The 21,465-nt window shown below is 39.9% G+C and overlaps 1 protein-coding gene across 1 annotated transcript in view; it reads left to right on the top strand.

The window, feature by feature from the left end:
• Window positions 1-21,465, top strand: part of LOC118903071 (dystonin-like) — a 491,338-nt gene that overhangs the window by 249,403 nt on the left and 220,470 nt on the right. Inside the window, 3 exon segments of the mRNA XM_036867747.1 lie at window positions 287-376; window positions 2,629-2,706; window positions 4,392-4,484. Coding sequence (XP_036723642.1) covers window positions 287-376; window positions 2,629-2,706; window positions 4,392-4,484 — 261 coding nt within the window.

Raw genomic sequence — 21,465 nt, 5'->3', positions numbered from 1 at the left:
ATTTTGGAAATTGTAACTCCATGTAGTTGTCCAGATTTTTATTTATTCTGTTGTGTTAAAAATTTAACAGTTTTACTTGTATGAATTATTAATCTGAAATTTACTTTTTTTAGTTTTTAAATTTTATTTTTTAAGTAGTGAGAGAATACTAATATTTTTAAAAACACTACATGAATGAACACATGTACATGAAGGAATGTTTTCTTCTTGTCCCCTTTCTTGTTTGAGTCTTAAGGATGATCTGGGTTCTAGGACCGAAAATTTTAAATTGCTTTTTTCTGTGTAGGTTCGAAAACACGTGAATGATCTCTATGAAGACTTGAGGGACGGACACAATTTGATCTCTCTTTTAGAGGTTCTTTCAGGAGACACCTTGGTAAGTTTTAAATTTTGTTATTTATTTTGAAGAACATGTAATCCTTTTTGCATATGACTAGTATGTTTTCAGCACAGACTGTTCAGAGGTTTGCAGCATTCGTCTTTTGAGCTGCTGTGAATTCTGCCTGGAAAAAGAGTTCTGGTTAGATTATGAAGCATTTTCAGACTTCAAATGATGTGCATTTGGGAGATGGAAGTACTTTGATGACCTTGCTTATATAATCAATTCTATAATAAAATACTACTTCTGTTCTTTTTTACCTTTGGGTTTTTTTTTTTTTCTTATCAGAAGTTGGATGCATAATATAACCCCCTATAAAAAGACTCACAAATAGCAAGCAAATAAGCATCACTTTCTGACAGATGGTCTAACCCCCTCCACAGGTGTCATCTCCTTTTTTGTGAACATTTCTCCCCCTTCTTGGTTACCTGGTCTCCTTCATTAAGTTCTGTTCATGCTCCTCTTTTCATTTCTGGTCTGTCTTGTGTCTTTGCTGTCCTATCTTCTGTCTGTTATATTCATTAGCCAAGGGAACGAGATTTTTTGAAGACCTTACGATTGGTGAGTGCCACAGAAGCATGCGAATATGAACAGCATGAGGATGTGGAGGATGAGGATAAGGGGGTAGGTGTCGGCCCCCGTAACTCCACTAACCTAGCCTTACATGCGGTGAGCGCTAACACGATAGAGTAACCCACGGGTTTGGGCTCCTTTTTAGAAAACTATAGAAAGGACCAAAACCCACAGGGAGATGGATGTGTGTGTACCAACAACTTGGACAAAGGACATATTTTCTCTTTAAATTTATTTCTGTATTTCTGTGCACTGCATGGTATTTGAACATATGTGCTTAAATTACAGGATGGCATTTGAGCTAAAGAAATTTATATACCTTTTGTATAAGTATGGAAATCTTACAACCAGCCCACTGATTTTAATGCAAATCTATTCCACTTCTGAAATTAATATTTCCAACATGTCTTTTGTTTTATTTGAAGGAATTTATGGACATTTATTTAATATTTAAGATTATGCTTTAAATCATTACTACTGGCAGTAGGCATTTGAGGGACATTCTTTACCTACCTTATATGTCTCGTTTTATTTAGGGGGGGAATATTTAAAATGCTAGAATCCTGACAGAGCTCACAGAGCTGTTTAATCCCGGTGACACTCAACTGACTCAGCCTACCTTTGCAAGACAGATGCGCTTCTTTTGTCATCATGTCCCTAGAGCCCCCTGATTTTATTGGAATTTGTGCTTTTGTGGATCCAGTGGGGAATTCATCACCATCATTTCTCCTGTTATATGGAACTTAATTTCCCATTCTGTGGTCTGCTGTCTGTTTTAATTCTGCTGCCTTTGGCTTCAGCAACCTATTCATGTTTGAGCAGCTCAGCTGTCAGTTTTCTTTTTTCTTTTTTTCCCTTTGGAAGATTTTATGTAGTAAATTTCAGCTCCATTCTTTGTATTTTTGTTGAACATTTTCTCAGGTCTGTTTCTTTATGTTTTCCTTCTGCTAACTTGTGACGTTTCTTAAGGGAAATGGCATCAAGGAAAAGAGTTAACGGTTTGTCAGTTTTCCTGAGACAGCAAATCATCATGTCCATCCCCAAGCAGTGTAAAACTGTTACTGAGTCCAACCGATTTTGTGCAAAACGAAAATAAAATAAAGAGGAAATATATTACATGGCCATAATTGCTTTTCTCTCTTCCTCTATCATGGCTAAGTAAACCTCCACTGTCTTTCTCCTTCTTGGTGATTTTTATACTAACTGCATGCTACTTTACCTCATTTTCATTAACATGCCATACATATATAATTATAAAAACCCTCTTGATTTAAAGTTTATTGAGAAGGCAAAATGGGGAATGGTATTTAATTCTTTTTGTGCACCTGTAGCTAAATAACTGTAGGCTAGAATTATAAGATAGTGAATATGAAAAGTGTATATGTTCCGTGGTATTTTCTCTTTTTCTTTTGTTTAAATATTTGGAATAAAGGATCTGTTTAAAATAAAAAATACTCAGAAAAATCCCAAGTTTAAATTCAATCTCAGATAATGCAAAAAATTAAAAATATCATTAAAAAATTTAATGGATCTACCCAAGCAGTAAATACTGTTTTGACATATTAAGATGAGCGTACAGTATATTTATATAGTGTATTCAGCATACGTGTATTTAGCATGATCAGTGGTATCAGAAAATACAATGTTTTTTATACCCTGCATTTTTCTGTTCTTAGCCCAGAGAGAAAGGTCGGATGCGTTTTCACAGACTACAGAATGTACAAATTGCACTTGACTATTTGAAAAGACGCCAGGTATGATGTTTTTCAAAGACTGTAATCATATAAACATACGTGACTGAATAAATATGCATAGGACCATGTCAGGGAATGAAAAGGTTAAAGTTGACTGTGAATTATAATCATTAAACATGTGCTTTCATGAGACAGATGTTTTAAAATGTTTTTAAACATTTGTTCCAAAGAAAAGGAGGTTAATAGTAGGTGTAAGCCCAGAGGAATCATAAGTGGCTACATTTCCATCTGAATAGGAGCTACTGATTTTCCTTCTGTTGGAACTGGAATGCTTTTGCCTAGGAATTTAATGACATTTTAGTAGCAACAGAATGTTAAGAATGTCTATGAACAGTTCTTAGTAGTGGGGAGACTATACTTCATTTTTTATTAAAATTACCTTATTTTTATAAAAGATAGTTTACATAATACTTTTTAAAAACTTTGCATATGTATTTTTAATACATAGTTGTGAGGAAGCAATAGTTTATTTTTTATAAGTAGATACAACTGGATAATTTAGAAGTAGTTAAAAATAAAACAGTTCTGAAAACAATCCCGGACTGGCTTGCGGTTTCAGAAGAAATGGTGGGAAAGAATGAACAACGTATTGGATTTGATCTTGATTTGGTAGCATTGTGTATTATAGTGATATAAGGCAAATAACTGGTAATTTTCAATTAGTAGAAAAAGGAGGAGACAAAGAAACTCAGGATAACTGAAAGTTACTGAAAACAGTGAGAAATCCGAGGTGGCAACAATTTCGCCTTTTAGTGGAGTAGGAAGAAGAGAAGAGAGGGCAAGGAGGAGCAGGAAACACTATCTGTTATTAGTCCTTCATTTAGTTTATTATGAGCATCAAAGTGCTTTTAGTTATTAAATTCTAGCAAATACTCAGTGCTTATATTTTAAATGTTATTGGTATTTGCCTTACTATTCTTAATTCTAGTGGAAGTTTACAGAAGGATTAATGGTTAATTATGTCTCCTTGTCGAAATATTTTTGGCAGTGATTTGTCCAGGAAGTAAAATGTTAGGTATCATTGTCTTGAATTCATGATAGATATTTAATTCTTTTACCAGGAAGTAGATGTTAAATATCATCCTTACATTTATTTACCTGAATGCATAATTGGACAGTTGATAAGCTTTAAGTCTGATTATTGTATTATTTTTAAAGTTTTGAACAGTCTTCCAAATGTCCAGTGAGTTATATAGTTACTTATCTTGGTAGCAATCTATGGTAGACAAATAGAATAATAACACTAGTTTTTTTTTTTTAAACACTCTTTATGACCAAAGTGTAAGAAAGTTGTTAAAATTATTTGATGGTTCAGAATAGTTTCCTACTTAATTGTAAAATAACGCTTATTTTCAAAAGACAAAATTATTTCTAATTTAAAAATCTTAAGTATTTAGGACTTCTCGCTTGAATTTGTTTTTGTTTTGACAAGTGTACTTTTAATACTTGCTGTAGAAGACAAAACCAAAATAATATTGATTTCTTTCCTTTGTGGTTCCTCTATAATTTGCAATCTAAAATGAGTGGGGATGGGGGTAAAACAGTAATTTAAGGATTACTGGTATTTAAATTATTCAGGCTTTTTTTTGTATCTGTAATTTAGAATCACTTTTATGTAGGTAAAAATAACTCATGTGCTGGTTTGAAAAATATTTTGTTTTATCTCTTCTTCACATACAAAACAGGTGAAATTAGTGAACATTAGAAATGATGACATAACAGATGGAAATCCCAAATTGACTTTGGGATTAATATGGACAATAATTTTGCACTTTCAGGTAAGCCTGATTTTCTTAACTGTCATTTCTTTTAGCCTCATTGCTCGTTTTCAAGTGGTTCATATGAAGGGTGAATTACACATTCACATCCAAAGGAGGAAGATAAATTTCAGGCTTTCTTTCTTTCTTTTTAAATTTAATTTTAAATTTTATATTGGAGTATGGTTGATTTACAATGTTATGTTCGTTTTGGGTGTGCAGCAAAGTGATTCAGTTATACATATACATATATCCATTCTTTTTCAGGTTCTTTTCTCATATAGATTATTACAGAATTTTGAGTAGAGTTCCCTGTGCTGTACAGTAGGTCCTTGTTGTTTATCTATTTTATATATAGTAGTGTGAATATGTTAATCCCAACCTCCTAATGTATCCCTCCCCCCACCTTCCCCTTTGGTAACCAAAAGTTTGTTTTCTAAGTCTGTGAGTCTGTTGTTGTTTTTAAATAAGTTCATTTGTATCATTTTTTTTAGATTCCACATATAAGTGATATCATATGATGTTTAGGTTTTGTTTCTTAAACAATATATTTGTATTGTTCCTCTCAGTAACATGCTGCTTATGAACTTGGCACCCCATTTCGTGTTGTTGAAAGCTTAAAATACTTGTAATCTCAGTGTTCAAAGACAGAGATTCCCTTTTTTTGAATGTAGCCACATTTCTTTGTTTATTGGCCAGCATTACCTGATTTAGATACATAAAATTTTATGATTCAATCCTTATTTAGAATGGGTTTCATTGATATTACAGTTTCTCAACTCTGCCAGCTGTTTTCTCCTAGTTTTATAGACACTAGGTGGCAGTATCGTTCTCATAAAGACATCTCTTGAACTAGAACCATCCATGTTTCCTGTAGAGCTGCACTTTCTCAAACTAGGTTTAAGGAGAGTAAAGGCAAATGTCTTAACTATGAGTTATTATCTAATTACCAATGCCAGTTAAAGGCTGATCTTGATCTTTGGTTTTTATAAAATGATGCATTTAAAAAAAAATCATCTTCATTTGATTTAAGGTGAGTCCCAGTTTTGGAACTGGCTTTGGGTTTGTCAATCCCTTGTGTGACCATGTGTGTGCAGCGCGCAGAGCCTGGCCTGTAGTGGGCACACAGCGGGTCTTACTGATTGATGGCTGTGTGGGTGGACCTTGCAGGAGGAAGAGGGAACTTGCCAACTTCAGAAAGGAGCTGGGGTTTTGGACCAAATTTTGGGAGGAAGAAGACGTATTTCTAATCTTTAAAAAATTTGACTGGGATACAGGGTTTGTAGGAGAATGGTGGAAAATAATGTAGTCAGGGCTCATTTGGGAACAGGATAAATCTGGCAGGGATGGACAGGTATAGGAAGTAGAGTCTTGTAGGTTCCAGGACCTGGACAGGCAACAGAGTTGCAGCAGTAGGAATTCGGAGGAGGAGACCCAGGTCCCAGGAGACCAGGTAACCAGGTGTCAGCCTGCCAGACGACAGGGCAGCTAATACAGGTGAGTGTCCACTCAGCTGAGCTATTGATGGCTGGGAGATCCAGTATCAGGAAGTGGAAGCAGGACCCTCATTACTAGAGGACCCCATCCTTAGGGGACCTGGGGTAGTGAGTACTTACCCAAGGCAGGGATTTGGTCATGGAGCCGGACCCCAGACCTTGTTACCAGCACAGGTGAAGTCTAGCTAGAACTGGCCAAAAAAGCAGATTTCACATGGTGTTTCTCAGCAGCTTTCTCAGGGATCCAGAACTTATAGGGTTGAAAATGCAAGAGCCCCATATAGGGAGGTTAGAGGCCTGTTGGATGGAACCAATCCCATCGTTACTGACCGCTGGTGATACAGGCTGAGTCTGGATTTTGAAGGTCAGAGTGGGAACCCCTGTGAGGCACACCCAGGCTCTGGAGGGAGGGAGAGCTGAGTGTCATTGTTGGCTCTTTTATCTGTGGCCGTGAAGGCATCAAGCAAGTGACCTAACCATTCTGCGGACTCCAGTAAAATAAACAGAAATGATCACAGGCCATAGTCAGGGGTATAAGCTGAGAGGCTGAGGTGGTGCCCTCCGAGTGGAGGCCAGTTATAGAGGCCAGGCAGGACTCAGATGGGGAAGAAAAGTTGAATCCAGGGGGTGGTGTTTTGAAGAAAGAAAGGAAGGGACTTGGTGACAGGGCGTGGAGGATGAAGGAGGGGGATTAAAGATGGCTCTGAACGGTTAAGCCTGGGAGATAAGAACCAGTAATGGAGGTGAGGGTAAAGGGAAAGGTAATGACCTTCTGCGTGGGTTTGACGTTCTGATGGGATACCCTGGGCTTCTGTGTGCTGAGCAGCTGGAAATGTGTGAGCAGAGCAGAACTGGGGAGTCAGAGGTACAGGTGATAAACCTGAGAGTTTCCAGAATACAAGTGGTCCTTGAATCTGTCAGAGAGAAGGGATCTTCAGAGGATCCAAGGGAAAAGCATGTGTGGAGAAGAGCAGAGTGCAAAGGACAGAAATTTGGGGAAGGCCCATGATTAGGGGTGCAGCAGGAAGATGTTCCATCTGGGGAAACAGAAAAGGAACAGTTGGAGACCTCTGGCTGGCAGCTGGCATCCATCTGGCAAAGCCTATCTCTAATATCAGTGAGCGTCTCCCTTTTTCTCTAACACCTTCCTGATCCTACAACACTCCTCTACATCCCTCTTTTTATTTATATTGAGATAGATTCATCACGGCCCTAGGTGATAGTCAGTTTTACCAACATTCTCCCAATAGATAGAACAGCATTCTTCATTTCTAATTGTAGTAACAAGAAAATGTAGTATTGACGAAACCAAGGGAAGATAATTGCAAGTAGAAAGGAACGGTGAGCAGTGTGAAATGCCACCAGAGAGCCTGAAAAAGTTAAGATTGAGTACGGGTGAGTAGTTTTGTGTAGGAAAAAGACATTGGGGACCTTGGAGAAGGTCCCCCCAAGTTCCTGGGAGCAGAAACCAGAAAGTAACAGACCAAAATGTGAGTAAATGGTTGGAAATTAAAGGCAGTATGGTTAGACCCTAAATTAAAAGAATTGTAAAGCAAAAGATCATTCAAAAAAGAATTGCATATTAAGAAAGCTCTTTGGGGTTCAGGTGTCTTTGGAGGACAGAAGAGGACTAGCCATAGAAGTACCAAACAAGTTTTGTTTCTTTTTTTTAACATTTATTTTTATTGAAGTATAGTTGATTTACAGTGTTGTGTTAATTTCTGCTATACAGCAGAGTGATTCAGTTATACACATATATACATTCTGTTTCATATTCTTTTCCATTGTGGTTTATCCCAAGATATTGAATATAGTTCCCTGTGCTATATAGTAAGACCTTGTTGTTTATTCATCCTCTATATAATAGTTTGCATCTGCTAATCCCAAACTCCCAAGAGTTTGCTTCTTAATATGATCCTGTGGCATATATTATGAAATCCAGTGTATTTTAGGACCTGAGTTACAAGATATTATGACTGTTAAATTATCACCAGTATTTAAAAGTTAGACCAAGATTTATTTAAAATGAAACATATAAATTTTTTGGTAAAATTAAAATGTTCCTTTTCATTTAAAGAAATACTTTTCTTAGTCCTATGATAATTTAAGATTAGAACGATTTTAGTGGTTATGCCAAGACAGAACCTTATTTATTGATTTAAAAATATTTGAGCATTGCAAATTGAATATCTGTTACAGTCGGGCTGTCTGAAGGTAAGCATTATCAATACAGTAATCCTGTATTATTTACCATACGCTAGATCCAGAGATACTACTTGTTACTGACCAGGGTTCTTGGCCTCCTTAATCAATAGAAATTGACTAGAGACCAGACAAGAAATTCAGGCAAGGCTTTATTGGGACCCCTGCTGCAGCAGGGGGAGCGAGAACAAGCAACAGGTTCCCTTGCTTGTTCTTGTTCCCTGAGTGGGAGGACGAGCTTGTTCCTTATACTGGGTGAGGGTAGGGGTGTGTCCAGGAGTCGGCCGGAGGGCTGGCTTAGGTGGTATTGAGTGCAGGGAGCACATGCCGTACCCTGCTCTTTGCTCTGGGCTCTTCAAAAGTGGCGGTTGGGTTTTTTGGGCTCTTTGTATCTTTTGCCCAGAATTTGCCCCAACTGCAAATGCACGCAGTTATTTTTAGTCGCATATAGTTTCGTTGTATTTTGTTGCTGGAGGAGAGGTGTGTCCAGGTGCAAGCACTGCAGCACTGCAACAAAGCCTGTCTCATTCAGATGATGAAGTATATCGTTCTATTGGGAGACTGCTTGTAAAACCGACTATAATCTGGGGTGATGAGTCTATCACAATACAAATAAAAATAGGGATGTAGAGGAGGGTGTGTTGTGGTAGGGTTAAGAAGGTCTTAGAGAATAAAGGAAACTATCACTGATAGGCTTTGCAAGATGAATGCCAGTTACCAGGCAGAGACTGAAGTGGGGCCATTTCTGGGGGAGGGAGCAGTGTGCAGTGGCCTGAAAATGGGCATTTGCTCTGTTTGGCAGGGCTGGAAGCAATTGCAAATCACTGGTTTCGCCTCTATCGTGTTAGTGCAAATACCAGCCATTATACTTTGAAATTCTCTTGAATAATGTTCCATTGCCAATGAAGACATTGAAAATCAAATTAAAAAGAAACAAACCAACAAACCTGAAGCTTTATTTTTGCCAGCTTGTCTTCTAGGATATTCAGTTTTTTTTTCTGATGGAGATTAATTTCCCCTTGAAATGATTAAGGAAAACCTCACCATGCAGGTCTGTTATTGACAAGTATCAGCCACATTGCTAACTCGACTATTTAATTGAATATTTTTATTTAGAAAAATGAGTTCCATCTTTTGATCAGTCTAAAGACAACCTAGAGAAAGGCAATTATCAATTTTCTTTCCTTTTTTTAAAATAAATTTATTTATTTTATTTATTTATTTTTGGCTGCGTTGGGTCTTCGTTGTTGCGTGCAGGCTTTCTCTAGTTGTGGTCTGCGGGGGCTACCCTTCATTGTGGTCTGCAGGCTTCTCATTGCGGTGGATTCTCTTGTTGCGGAGCATGGGCTCCAGGCGTGCGGGCTTCAGTAGTTGTGGCTCGTGGGCTCTAGTCACCTTATGCATAAGACTAGTCATGCGATACTAATTTCCTTTTTACCATATTGATGACTCAGTGTTAGAAATATGCACACTTTAGGTCATTGGGTTCCATGCTGATTTATTATGTATACACCATGGCCCTGGTAAAACTGTGTAATATTTAACTAGGGTACAATTATAAAAGTTACAAGTAAAGTTCAACTGCCTTAATTCATGTGTAAGTACACACAGATGTTTCTTTTGGCTAAGAGTTCCATGCTTTAAATCATAAAGTTTATCAATTTCCTCATATGAAAATCTTAATGATCATAAAAAGAGAAATGGCTTGGAAATTTGTCATATGAAAAATATGACAAACTATTCGAAGAGATTGATTTTAGAAACAATTTGAATAGAGTGTTTTAGGCATTTAGCATGTATTATCTCTCCTTCAGCTATTGAATCATCCTGTTCTTTTTTTATGGCTGCTGTTTTTGAATAAGAGTCAGTACAGTTTATAGAGGTTTTTGAGCCCTTTTGTGGGGGGCAAGTGCCAACATTAGTTTGTGTTTCTTAAGAAAAAAAAATTGTATGGTGGAGAATCTCTGAAACTAAATTTGAAAGGCACTTTGAAACTAAGTTTGACTGGGATTTGCTTTCTGTTTGTGCTCATGTTTGTTGAATCACCAGTCGTTCCAAAGGTTAATTCAGACTTTGGTAGTGTAACTGCATTTCAGAAAACTGAAAGTAAAGCAAGGGTCAGAATTTTTTCGTACAGTAAAGCTAAGGGTTTGCCTTGAAAGCTCATCAGCGCGTCATTTGACAGTGAGCAGTGATGTTTGTCTAAGAGGATTGGTGGCCAGAAGTAAGCCACGGGGTGTCTAATGAGACCCAGGGACCGGCTGGGCAGGATGCCACGGCATTTCTTGCGGGTGCCTTTCTCATAAGCAAAATGGCCTCATGCTGAAAAGGATGGTCATGAAGTCTGAGGAATTAGACTGCATGGAGATCTGAGTAAGCCCTGGCTTTTGAAATGAGTGACACTGAGCAACTGTGATTTCCTGCAAATCACATGGGGAATGTCTGTGGATGTGTCCGAGCGGAGAAAGAAGAACAATATTTAGATCCTGCCAAAACTCCTCTGAGCCTTGAAAAATATTCTGCTGGAAGAAGAAAATACTTTAGAAGAGAACCGACCAAGAAAACCGTAGGTGACACAGAGTCAGGAGAGCCAAACCGTGAAAATGAAGGGAAGAGGAGTAGCATCCTGCCCTCCAGGGAGCAGGCAGCCCCCTGGTCCAGGGGGCTGGTGCAGGAGGGAGGTGCCAGCCCCAGCCTCACTCTGGAAGCGGGTGTCCAGCATGAGACGGTGAGCAGGCGGTGTCACCCTGGGAGCCCCTCTCCTCCTCAACACCAGGAAACAGAAGTCAAAGTTAGTGAACCAGAGGAAAGGATTTCAGAAAAAGACAGCACTCCCTACTGTGCAAAGAGGAAGGACCATTTCGATGATGTCAACCCAAGAGAAATAACATTCCAGAGAAGAATTGATAGTTTTTCTTTCCGAAAGGCAGCCAGCTTAAATTCCATTCACTATGGTACAGAGAGAGTGCTTGAAAAAAGTGGGTTTTGTGAAGACCCATCAAAAAATGACTGCGGTGTTCAAGAAAAGCAAAACATGGAGAGATCTTGCCCTCATGCAACATGTCATTTCCAGTTTGAAAAAAAGAGATGTCTTTCCCTCTGTGATAACGTGTCCTTTCCTTCCAAGGACACAAGTGGAAAGAAGGTAAGTGCAGCACAGAGCCTGAGTTTAACGTGTAAATAAGGACTCCAGGTGCTCACACCTGGCTGAGGTTCTGTAATTTGTCCCTTGTAAACATTCTTTTCATGTTCATTTATGTGAAAGCTGTAGAGTTCTTGGTCCATTTCATTTGTAGCCTTAGGTTTGATTACTATGATTTTATTTTTGGTGGTACATTCTTTAATCCCACCTTTATTTCACACCCTATACATTTTTGTTATTGTTGGAAGACTTAGTGAACCACTGCTCTAAGATAATGCACGTCTTTTGAATTTCTGTAGTTCATGTGTCTTGACTTTTCCGATGGAATAGCCTTTGGAAACAAAAGTTAAATCAAAAAGCAGTTATGACAAGACAGATGTAGGGAGGAGACGCTACAATGATCAGTCAGTCCTGACCTGCTGATCTGTAAGTTTGATTGCTGATCCAAAACCCCAATTCTAGTTCTCTGTCCGTTTCCATACACAGGGACACTGATGTAATTGCTTTCAATTCCATGTGTGTATCTGTGTATGCTTGTGTCTGTCTGTGTGTGTGTGTGTTTTGGGGGTGACAGGCACAGATGAAACTGCCCAAATCTATTCTGTCTCCTTGTTACGTGAGTTACTCCCCGGCCAAGTCTAAAATCAGAACTCACTTGGGCAGCGGGTCATAGGAATCTGAATATGACTCAGACTGCCAGGAAGTTGTGATCTTTATTCCTAACATGGATATTTAGCTTTAGACAAGTTGCTTCTCTGGGGTTTTTACTTGTCTTTAAAATGTAAGTGAATATTGATTTACTTGCCTGAGAAGTGCATCACCCAAGCAACGTCCTATACGTGGTACCACTTGGCAGCTGATGGCTTTTTCACTTAAGCTGTTCCTAACTTTGCCTTTTAGGAAAAAATCTGGATGTAAGTGGTAATATGGAACATGAAACATTCATGGCAAGGTCGTTGTATTGCTGGGCAGAGATCCTTGGCCCAGTGGTCAGATGAGGTTTTAGTAGGGTCTGGGTGTGCAATCATCATTGGCCTTGGCCGCTGGTCCTCCTGAAGCTGGTTCCCCTGTTTGTATCTACCAGCACGCCTTGCCAATGTTATGTGTGCATTCTATTTACATTTTACAGTGGTTACATTTAAAAAGAAAGCATCCGGTTTAGGCCTTGTCTATGTAGGTCTGGCATGAAGGTCAGTGAAAAAGAAAGCCGCTTGGCTGCTGTGTGTTTATGAATGTAACCACTTGCTTTGCTCACATATGTTTTCCATCTGTTTTTTGCATAATTTGGCTTCAAGTAAGCCTCACATGTTTTCATTAGTGGAAACTCATAAAATCTGTTTCCTAGTGGTGCATAAGCCTTTTTTCCCACTTGTATTATACTCATGCCAAGGATTTTACCCCTTCTTTCTACTTTGTGTAGCTAATGATTTTTGAAACTTCAGTGGAAAATACATGTGAAAATAAGTCATAAACCTGTCAGTCAGATTTGTTAAATAATTGTGATATGGAGGTACTTAAAGCCTCATATCTTCTAGGGAAATGCTGAATGAGATAGTCCTTATTTTTTTTCCACTTTTAAAAAATTTTTTATTTTATATTGGAGTATGGTTGATTTACAATGTTGTATTAGTTTCAGGTGTACAGCAAAGTGATTCAGTTATATATTTATATATACCCATTGTTTTTCAGATTCTTTTCCCATTTAAGGTTTTTATAGAATATTGAGTAGAGTTCCCTGTGCTGTACAGTAGGTCCTTGTTGATTATCTATTTTATATATAGTAGTGTGTGTATGTTAATCCCCAACTCCTAATTTATCCATTCCTCCCACTTACCCCTTTGGTAACCATAAATTTGTTTTCTAAGTTTGTGAGTCTGTTTCTGTTTTATAAATAAGTTCATTTGTATCATTTTTTTTAGATTCCACATGTAAGTGGTATCATGTATTTGTCTTTCTCTCTCTGACTTACTTCAGTTAGTATGATAATCTCTAGGTCCATCCATGTTGCTGCACATGGCATTGTTTCATTCCTTTTAATGGCTGAGTAATATTCCATTGTATATATGTACTACATCTTCTTTATCCATTCCTCTGTTGATGGACATTTAGGTTGTTTCCATATCTTGGCTATTGTAAATAGTGCTGCTATGAACATTGGGTTGCATGTATGTTTTTGAATTATGGTTTTCTCCGAATATATGCCCAGCAGTGGGATTGCTGGATCATATGGTAGCTCTGTTTTTAGTTTTTTGAGGAACCTCCATTTCTGTTCTCCATAGTGGCTGCACCAACTTACATTCCCACCAACAGTGTAGGAGGGTTCCCTTTTCTCCACACCTCCTCCAGCATTTATTGTTTGTAGACTTTTTGATGAGGGATAGTCTTTATTTTATCTGAGGAGTTTGACATCTTAACTTCCCCGTGGTCCAGATAAAGACTGTTTGGTGGCAGAGTCAGACCAACAGCTCGGCTGCTCCTTGTAAATGCATTCTTCCCGGTACTTTGGAGGTGGACTCTGCCTAATTATCTTTGGTTAGAACTGTGCACGGCCCTCTTTATCTTGCGTTGGATTCTCCATTTTTCATTGCAGAATTGGATGCAAATGAGAGCTGTCAACCCCTTCACTAGTATTCCATCCCAGAAATGGCCTGTTAGCCAGCATTCCTTTGCAAGACATTGTCCCTTCAAAATCTTTTCCATATCTTCTCTATTTGAGCCATTTTTACTCATTCATTTGTGTGCAGGGTTGGGCTCAGTGACGTTTGGGTTAATCTCCAAAGTAGAATAATGTACAATTCTTTGAACTTATCTAAAGCTTAGACTTAGTTTAAGCCTCTGACTTGAACTTCCCAGGTCCTGTGATATTTGTCATTCTTAGTCTAGGTGACCAACCCACCTCCTCTTTAATCCTTGCCATCGTAAGCCAACCTCGGGTGGCCCTCCAGGCCCTGGGGTTCTGTGGAACAGGCTCAACTGCCCCTGCTTGGGCATCTACTGAATGTAAACCTCATAACCTGTGATAACTTCACTAGGGTAAAGAGGTGTAAGTAAACAAAGGAAGTATCTTAGATTTGCATATTGCTTTGGAAGTGGAAAAACACTTTCAGACACATTGTGTCTTTTGATCATTCTTAACAACTGTATTAAATAGGTGAAATAGACAGTTCCTCTTTGGAAGGAAGAAATGGAAGCTCAGGTTAAATAAGGTCCTTAAGGGAACACAGCAGATGGGAGTAGCTGAGCTTAAATGATGGCACAGCATCCTACTTGATGAGCTGTCAGAGTTCTGAAGGAGATGCTGTGAACTGGGAGCAGGGCTTGATGTTTATAAGAGCTCATGTTCATCTGGGGAGGATAAGCGTTGACAACAGAGGTGGCAGAGGCAGAGCACGTTTGGGGACAGGGAGTGATGAGCTCAGGGTCTGCACCTTCTGCAGGGCCCCTTCTTTGTCTGACTCACATGCTCCCCGGACTTGTGACGGGGAGTCCTGCCTTTCCCCTCGAGCTGTGCCCACGAAGCAGTCTTCTTTCTTGAGTTTCACAAATCCCACCTCTTCCCAGTCTTGTGATGTTGCTCTCAGCCAAGATGGTTGTTTTCTCTATTTATAGGTCATTGGTTCTCTAACAGACCACATGTAAGTGTCACCTAAGGAGCTTTTAAAAATATAGGTGCCTGGGGACTTCCCTGGTGGTCCAGTGGTAAAGAATCCACCTTCCAGTGCAGGGAATGAGGGTTCAATCCTGGTCGGGGAACTAAGAACCCACATGCTTGGTGGCAACTAAGCCCGTGTGCCACAACTACTGAGCTTGTGCGCCTCAACTAGAGAGCTCACCTGCAGCAAACTAGAGAGCCCACTTGCCCTGGAGCCCGCGCACCACAACTAGAGAGAGAAAACTCGCATGCCACAACTAAAGAGAAGCCCGTGCACCACAACTAGAGAGAAGCCCGTGCACCACAACTAGAGAAGTCTGTGCGCTTCAATGAAAGATCCTGCGTGCTGCAACTAAGACCTGATGCAGCCAAAAAAAAAAAAAAAAAAAGATAAAGAAAATAAATAAATAAAATAAATATTAAAAGAAAAATATAGGTGCCCGGATGTCAACTCTAGTGATTCTAATATAATGGATCACCGTGGGCCAGTGATTCTGATGGTCAAGACTGTGGCTAGGGTGCTCATTACTCTTCATATTCTCAAGTGGACCCCAGGGTCCCTGTGGTGCTAGAATCATCTCCAGATGAAGCCTTACCCTGGATTTAACTGAATCAGAATATCTTACGACGGAATGTGAGAACACTGCATATGTTTCAGGCGCCCTCTCACATGTTTCTTGAAAACATGCTAAATTCTGAGAACCAGCTTCACCCTTCATTTTCTCCTCATCGTGGGTTTTCTGACAAGCAGTGTGGATCACAGGCCTGGAGGCACGAGGTGTGAGTTCTCGCCAAGCTTTGCCTCCAGAGAGCTGTGTGCCTTGGACGCCTTCTTCATTTCTCCAGGTCTCGGCTTCATTTTCCAGAAAAGGAGGATGTGGGACTGGATGACGACATGACTGTTATTAGGAATGGTATTTGTGGAGTCCTACTGCATGCCAGACACCCCCCACCGTGCTGTTTAACCATCATGAACTGGTTCTGTTGTTTGCTGCATTTACAGAGGAGGACATGGAGCCTCAGGAGACATAGTGACTTGCTCAAGTCACTCACAGGACGTGGAAGGGCTTGGATCTCACCCAGAATTATCTCCAAGCTGAACTTTGAACTGATGTCATTTCTCTACCTTTCCCCACATACAGCTCTTTTCACTTTTAAATTCCTACAAATCCATGCATTTCATTGCATACCTTTTTGTTGAGTGTTTTCACCCCTTCCTCCATCCGTCTCTTCTTTGATTCCTCTACCAGACATTTATTAGGCACCTGTTATATACTGAACCAACACTAGGCACTTACATCCCATTGCTTGTTCGTTATAAATGATGGGGACCGTGGCTATAAACTTAGTCACCTGAAAGGCTTTGGGGATGAGGATCCTTAAAATAGTTGTTCCCCCTTTACCCGCAGGGGATACATTCCAAGGCTCCCAGTGGAGGCCTGAAACTGGATAGTACTGAACCCGCTGTGTATATACCGTGCTTTTTTCCTGTACTTACATACCTATGATAAAGTTTATACATTAGGCACATTAGGAGACTATCCAAGTTGCCAGCATCACTGCTTTTGCTCTTTGTTATTAAGTTAGTAAGTAAAATAAGGGTTCCTTGAACACAAGCAGTGGGATACCACAACAGTCAGTCTGATAACCAAGACATAGTGAGATGATTCCTGTTGGGGGTGGGACAGACCAGGATGGTGCAAGATCTCATCCTGCTCCTCAGAATGTCATGCCATTTAAAACTTAAGAGTTGTTTATTTTGGGAATTTTCCATTGAATATTTTTGGACTGTGGTTGACTTTGGTTATTGAAACCACGGAAAGCAAAACTGTGGATAAGGGGGACTGTTGTCACTTTAACGTCCCACCCTGTCATATCGCTGTGTTAGCTACTGAAAACTGAACTCTTTTCATGTTCCTGTTCATCCTTTGGTGAATTGCAGTAACAGGGCAGTGACATACAGGAGAGAAGCCAAGGAGGGAAGGGTGGGGAAGGGTATGGATAGTGTACAAATTACATTATCAGCATCTGAGTAATGATGGGTTAGATATTTTCATTCATTGACTTTCTAAATTATAAAAACAAAATAATTGAGAACTATCTCAAAATGTTAGAATAATACATTAATATTCAACCTCACTGAAATGTAATATTTATTCAGTACTTTTTTCTTTAACCAAGCCTTCTATGAATCTTAGGCTACAGAATCATGCTTAGAATTCAAGGACTAGGGTAAAATCTAAATATTTCTACTTTTCCACGGTAGCTTTGCTCTATAGATCTTGAAAGCAAAGGTCATTTGGTTTATAGTTGACTAATTAACATTTCTTTCTGAACCATTTCATCTTTTTTAATGAAAATGAGTTTATAGATTTTTAAATTTCTAGTCTTCATTTGGATTTCATGACCCAGCTTGTGAAAGTTTAGTTACAAAATCGTTGCACAGAATTGGATCTCTATCAGCAATAGAATGCCTCTATCTTTTCAGTTAAATGAAGGACATGCCAAGTTTAAAATCCTTTACTATACAAGAAAAATAGTCATATCTGTGTTAGTTTTCCCCCATAATTTGAATAAGAAATAAATGAGCATTTGCTAAAGGTAGCCATCAACGTAGAGCATTAGCACTTGAACTTTATCAACTTTTTACTTTTATCCTCAATTTAACTCTTCCTTTTAGGAAGGCAGTTTTTTAACCAGATAGCATTTTCAAACTATGTGCGCTGTCTTTACAGTTAAGAATATTTTGTGGAGCCTTTTCACACATTTTTGAAACTTGGAAGCAGACACTAAAAATGTGTTGATTACATTGGTTTCTGCCAAAATAGTTGAAACATCGTTGAAGAGATTATCTTTGGAAGCAAACATCTTGGCTTGGAAATATTTGCGTGTTTTGACACATTCAATGTGGAATTTGCTTTTGCCTGAATACAGTGTCAAGCAATGTGAGCAAAAAAATGTAAGGAATAATCCTCAGTCTGGTGCAGTCACTTCCATTCATGTGGGGCAGGCACCATTCTGAACCATGTGTGCGTGTCGGCATCTTGATGAGAGGAAACCAAGGCCCAGTAAGCGGTGGGGTCGGGGATGGAACACAGGTCACTACCCTCCACAGCTCTGCACCAACCTTGCTCCCAATGATAAACTTTCACTCTTGAAATAATTATGTTAAAAGAGGTGGAAGCATCTTGAGATCACCTTTTCCAACCTGCTGCTTTCATCCTTGTTAATACCTGAACTCTCTCGATTAGAGTATAAACTGTTGTTTATTTTAACAAAAATATATGAAGGAATTGAAATTCCCTGGATGATACTCGTGTCTAGCCAGTAGGGATTTGGGTTCTGCAGGGAGAACATTTGACAGCTACCATTCCCATATCCACTGTGTATCCCTTAAATCAGTTTTTCCTTCTGTAAAATGAGCTGGTTCATTGATAGATAAAACTCTTCCTGAAATGCTGTAGGGCGTCGCTATAGATTTGGTGTAGCAGAGGAAAGGGGACTTAGGAGCTCTTGAGTCAGAGGACTTAAAATTTTTTTTCAGCTTTAATTTTTTATTGAAATATAGTTGATTTACAATGTTGTGTTAATTTCTGCTGTACAGCAAAGTGATTCAGTTATACATACATTCCTTTTTAGATTCTTTTCCATTATGGTTTATCACAGGATATTGAATATAGTTCTCTGTGCTATACAGTAGGACCTTGTTGTTATCTATTCTATATATAAAAACTTACATCTGCTAATCCCAACCTCCCACTTCATCCTTCCCCCAACCCCCTCCCCCTTGGCAACCACCAGTCTGTTCTCCATGTCCGTGAGTCTGTTTCTGTTTTGCAGATAGGTTCATTTGTGTCCTATTTCAGATTCCATATATAAGTGATATCATATGTTATTTGTCTTTCTCTTTCTGACTTACTTCACTTAGTATGATAATCTCTAGTTGCATCCATGTTGCCGCAAATGGCATTATTTTGTTCTTTTTCATGGCTGAGTAGTATTCCATTGTACATATGTACCACATCTTCTTTATTCATTCGTTGACGGATATTTAGGTTGTTCCCATGTCTTGGCTACTGTGAACAGTGCTGCTGTGAACATGAGGTGCATATATCTTTTTGAATTATAATTTTGTCTGGATATATGCCCAGGAGTGGGATTGCTGGATCATATGGTAATTCTATTTTAGTTTTCTGAGGAACCTCCATACTCTTTTCCACAGTGGCTGCAACAAGTTACATTCCCACCAACAGTGTAGAAGGGTTCCCTTTTCTCCACACCCACTCCAGCATTTGTTATTTGTAGACTTTATTTATTTATTTTTGGCTGCGTTGGGTCTTCGTTGCTGCACACGGACTTTCTCTAGTTGTGGCGCGTGGGCTTCTCATTGCGGTGGCTTCTCTTGTTGTGGAGCATGGGCTCTAGGCTCACGGGCTTCAGTAGTTGTGGCTCACGGGCTCTAGAGCGCAGGTGCAATAGTTGTGGCGCATGGGCTAAGTTGCTCCGCGACTTGTGGGATCTTCCCAGACCAGGGCTTGAACCTGTGGTCCCTGCATTGGCAGGCAGATTCTTAACCACTGTGCCACCAGGGAAGTCCCTGTAGACTTTTTAATGATGGTCATTCTGACCGGTGTGAGGTGGTGCCTCATTGTAGTTTTGATTTGCATTTCTCTAATAATTAGCGATGTTAAGCATCTTTTCATGTGCCTATTGGTCATCTGTATGTCTTCTTTGGAGAAACCAGAAGACTTACATTTAATGCAAGTCATACTTTCCATGTCTGTGAACTAGGGTGGTTTCTTGTTCTGAGGATTCAATGAAGTAGTATGTGGGAAAAAGACTTAGGAGGTTGTAGGCGCTTTATAACTTCTGTCTCACCACTGTCTTCTGCTCCTGTTGAAAAGAGGACACATGTTGTGACCATCTGTTGTGAAGAGCACTTCTTTCTTTCCTTGGACATAAGGTATCCTTCTGCACCAGCAGAGCTGCCTCTCATCCCCCAGGGCCATTCTTCTTTTGACCATTTCTTCAGCAGATGTTTAGTGAATACCTATAACGTGTCAGACAGTGTGTTCTCTAATTCCACCATTAGCTTAAAATTCTGTCAGCCTCTTGGAACAGAAATAACCCCTGGGAGGGACCGAGTCGTAAAACTAATATGTTTATTTGCAGCTCAGTCCAGATGCTTTCAGAGGGCCTATTGCAGCAGCTCTGGAAGAAGAGGAAGGACGTGAATCTAGGGGCAGCCCTGCTGCTCTATGGCAAGGCTGGCAGTCAAGGGCGTGTGTCTAGTCTAGTGAGGGACCTCTGTGAACCCTGACGCTTGGTTCCTGTGAGAGATCCAGGGGTGGGTCCTCCTCTGAAAATGAGAAGTGTTCTCTGTAGCAGCTGCTTTGCCAGTGTAGAGGCTGGGAAGCTCCAGGGGAAGGGTCTTGACCTTAGGGTTGAGGGGAGCTGGGGGCTACCCCTAACCCTAACCCAGCCTGGGTGCAGACATCTCCCCAGCATTGAGAGTGAGCACCCACTGGGCCTCCTGAGGAAAGATCAGTCTGAGTTGTATGGGTAGATTTCTTTTCTAAATATGAAGGAGAGATTTCACTCTCCTCTTGCAAATTCTGAGTTGGAATTTAGGAGACATAGGTCCATCCCCTCGGCCCCTACCTGCTCGAGTGCTGAGACCCTGGGCCAGTCCCCTCACCTCCTTTGGCCTCAGCTTGTTCACCAGTGAAACCAGGGAGTCACCAGAGGGCTTTGTGACCTTCCAGTTTGAGTTCCCCGGATTCCTTAATCCTTTACTATTTTTATAGCCTGTCTAAGTTAAATTTCTCAGTTCTCTTAACCTCAGAGACGTTGCCTTTCTGGTGTCACATGTCGATTATTTAAATAGTAAATTTGATTAAACTTTTTAACCTTTTCAATAAATTATAGTTATTTAAAAATTTTTTTAAGTTGCATATTTGCCTTGTGTAGAATAAAATACAATAAAAATGTGAATAGTCTCCTAGGGAGTTTGTGAGTCAGCTTTGGAAGCTGGCTGTTGGTGTGCCCTCCCCTCCCTGCATGCCAGAACCATGACAACATCTGTAAAAATCAGGTGTGGCTGTCACCCAGTCGTCTAGTGGCATTGACTTTACTCAGAGGACTTCCAGGCTTGCAGCCTCAGCTGACCAGAACCGGGAGGCTGTGGCGATTCCCGCAGCAGGTAGCGGGCCAGTCCGCTGTCAGCTGGGAGTGAAATCAGAGTGAACTCTCAGATGGGGGGTGTTGGCTTGTTTTCTTTCATTGAAAAGGCATTTCAAGGCTATGTCCTGGGTCAAGTTTATGAAATTGTTTTACAGAAATGATTTCGATGACACTTAGGTAATGTGGGACTCTCACTTTTTTTTTTTTTTTTGTGATCCTCAAACCTCTTATTGACAGCAAAACTTCCAGCAGTTGAATGTGAGCTACGTGAGGGTGGCGGGTGGGTGCTTGCAAGGCAGGGTGGGAGATGGGCAGAGGGGCGTGGCG

The sequence above is a fragment of the Balaenoptera musculus genome, chromosome 11 (assembly GCF_009873245.2).
Source record: "Balaenoptera musculus isolate JJ_BM4_2016_0621 chromosome 11, mBalMus1.pri.v3, whole genome shotgun sequence".
Lineage (NCBI taxonomy): Eukaryota > Metazoa > Chordata > Mammalia > Artiodactyla > Balaenopteridae > Balaenoptera > Balaenoptera musculus.
The sequence above is the reverse complement of the archived record's forward strand: the minus strand, read 5'-3'. Positions and strand labels throughout refer to the sequence as shown.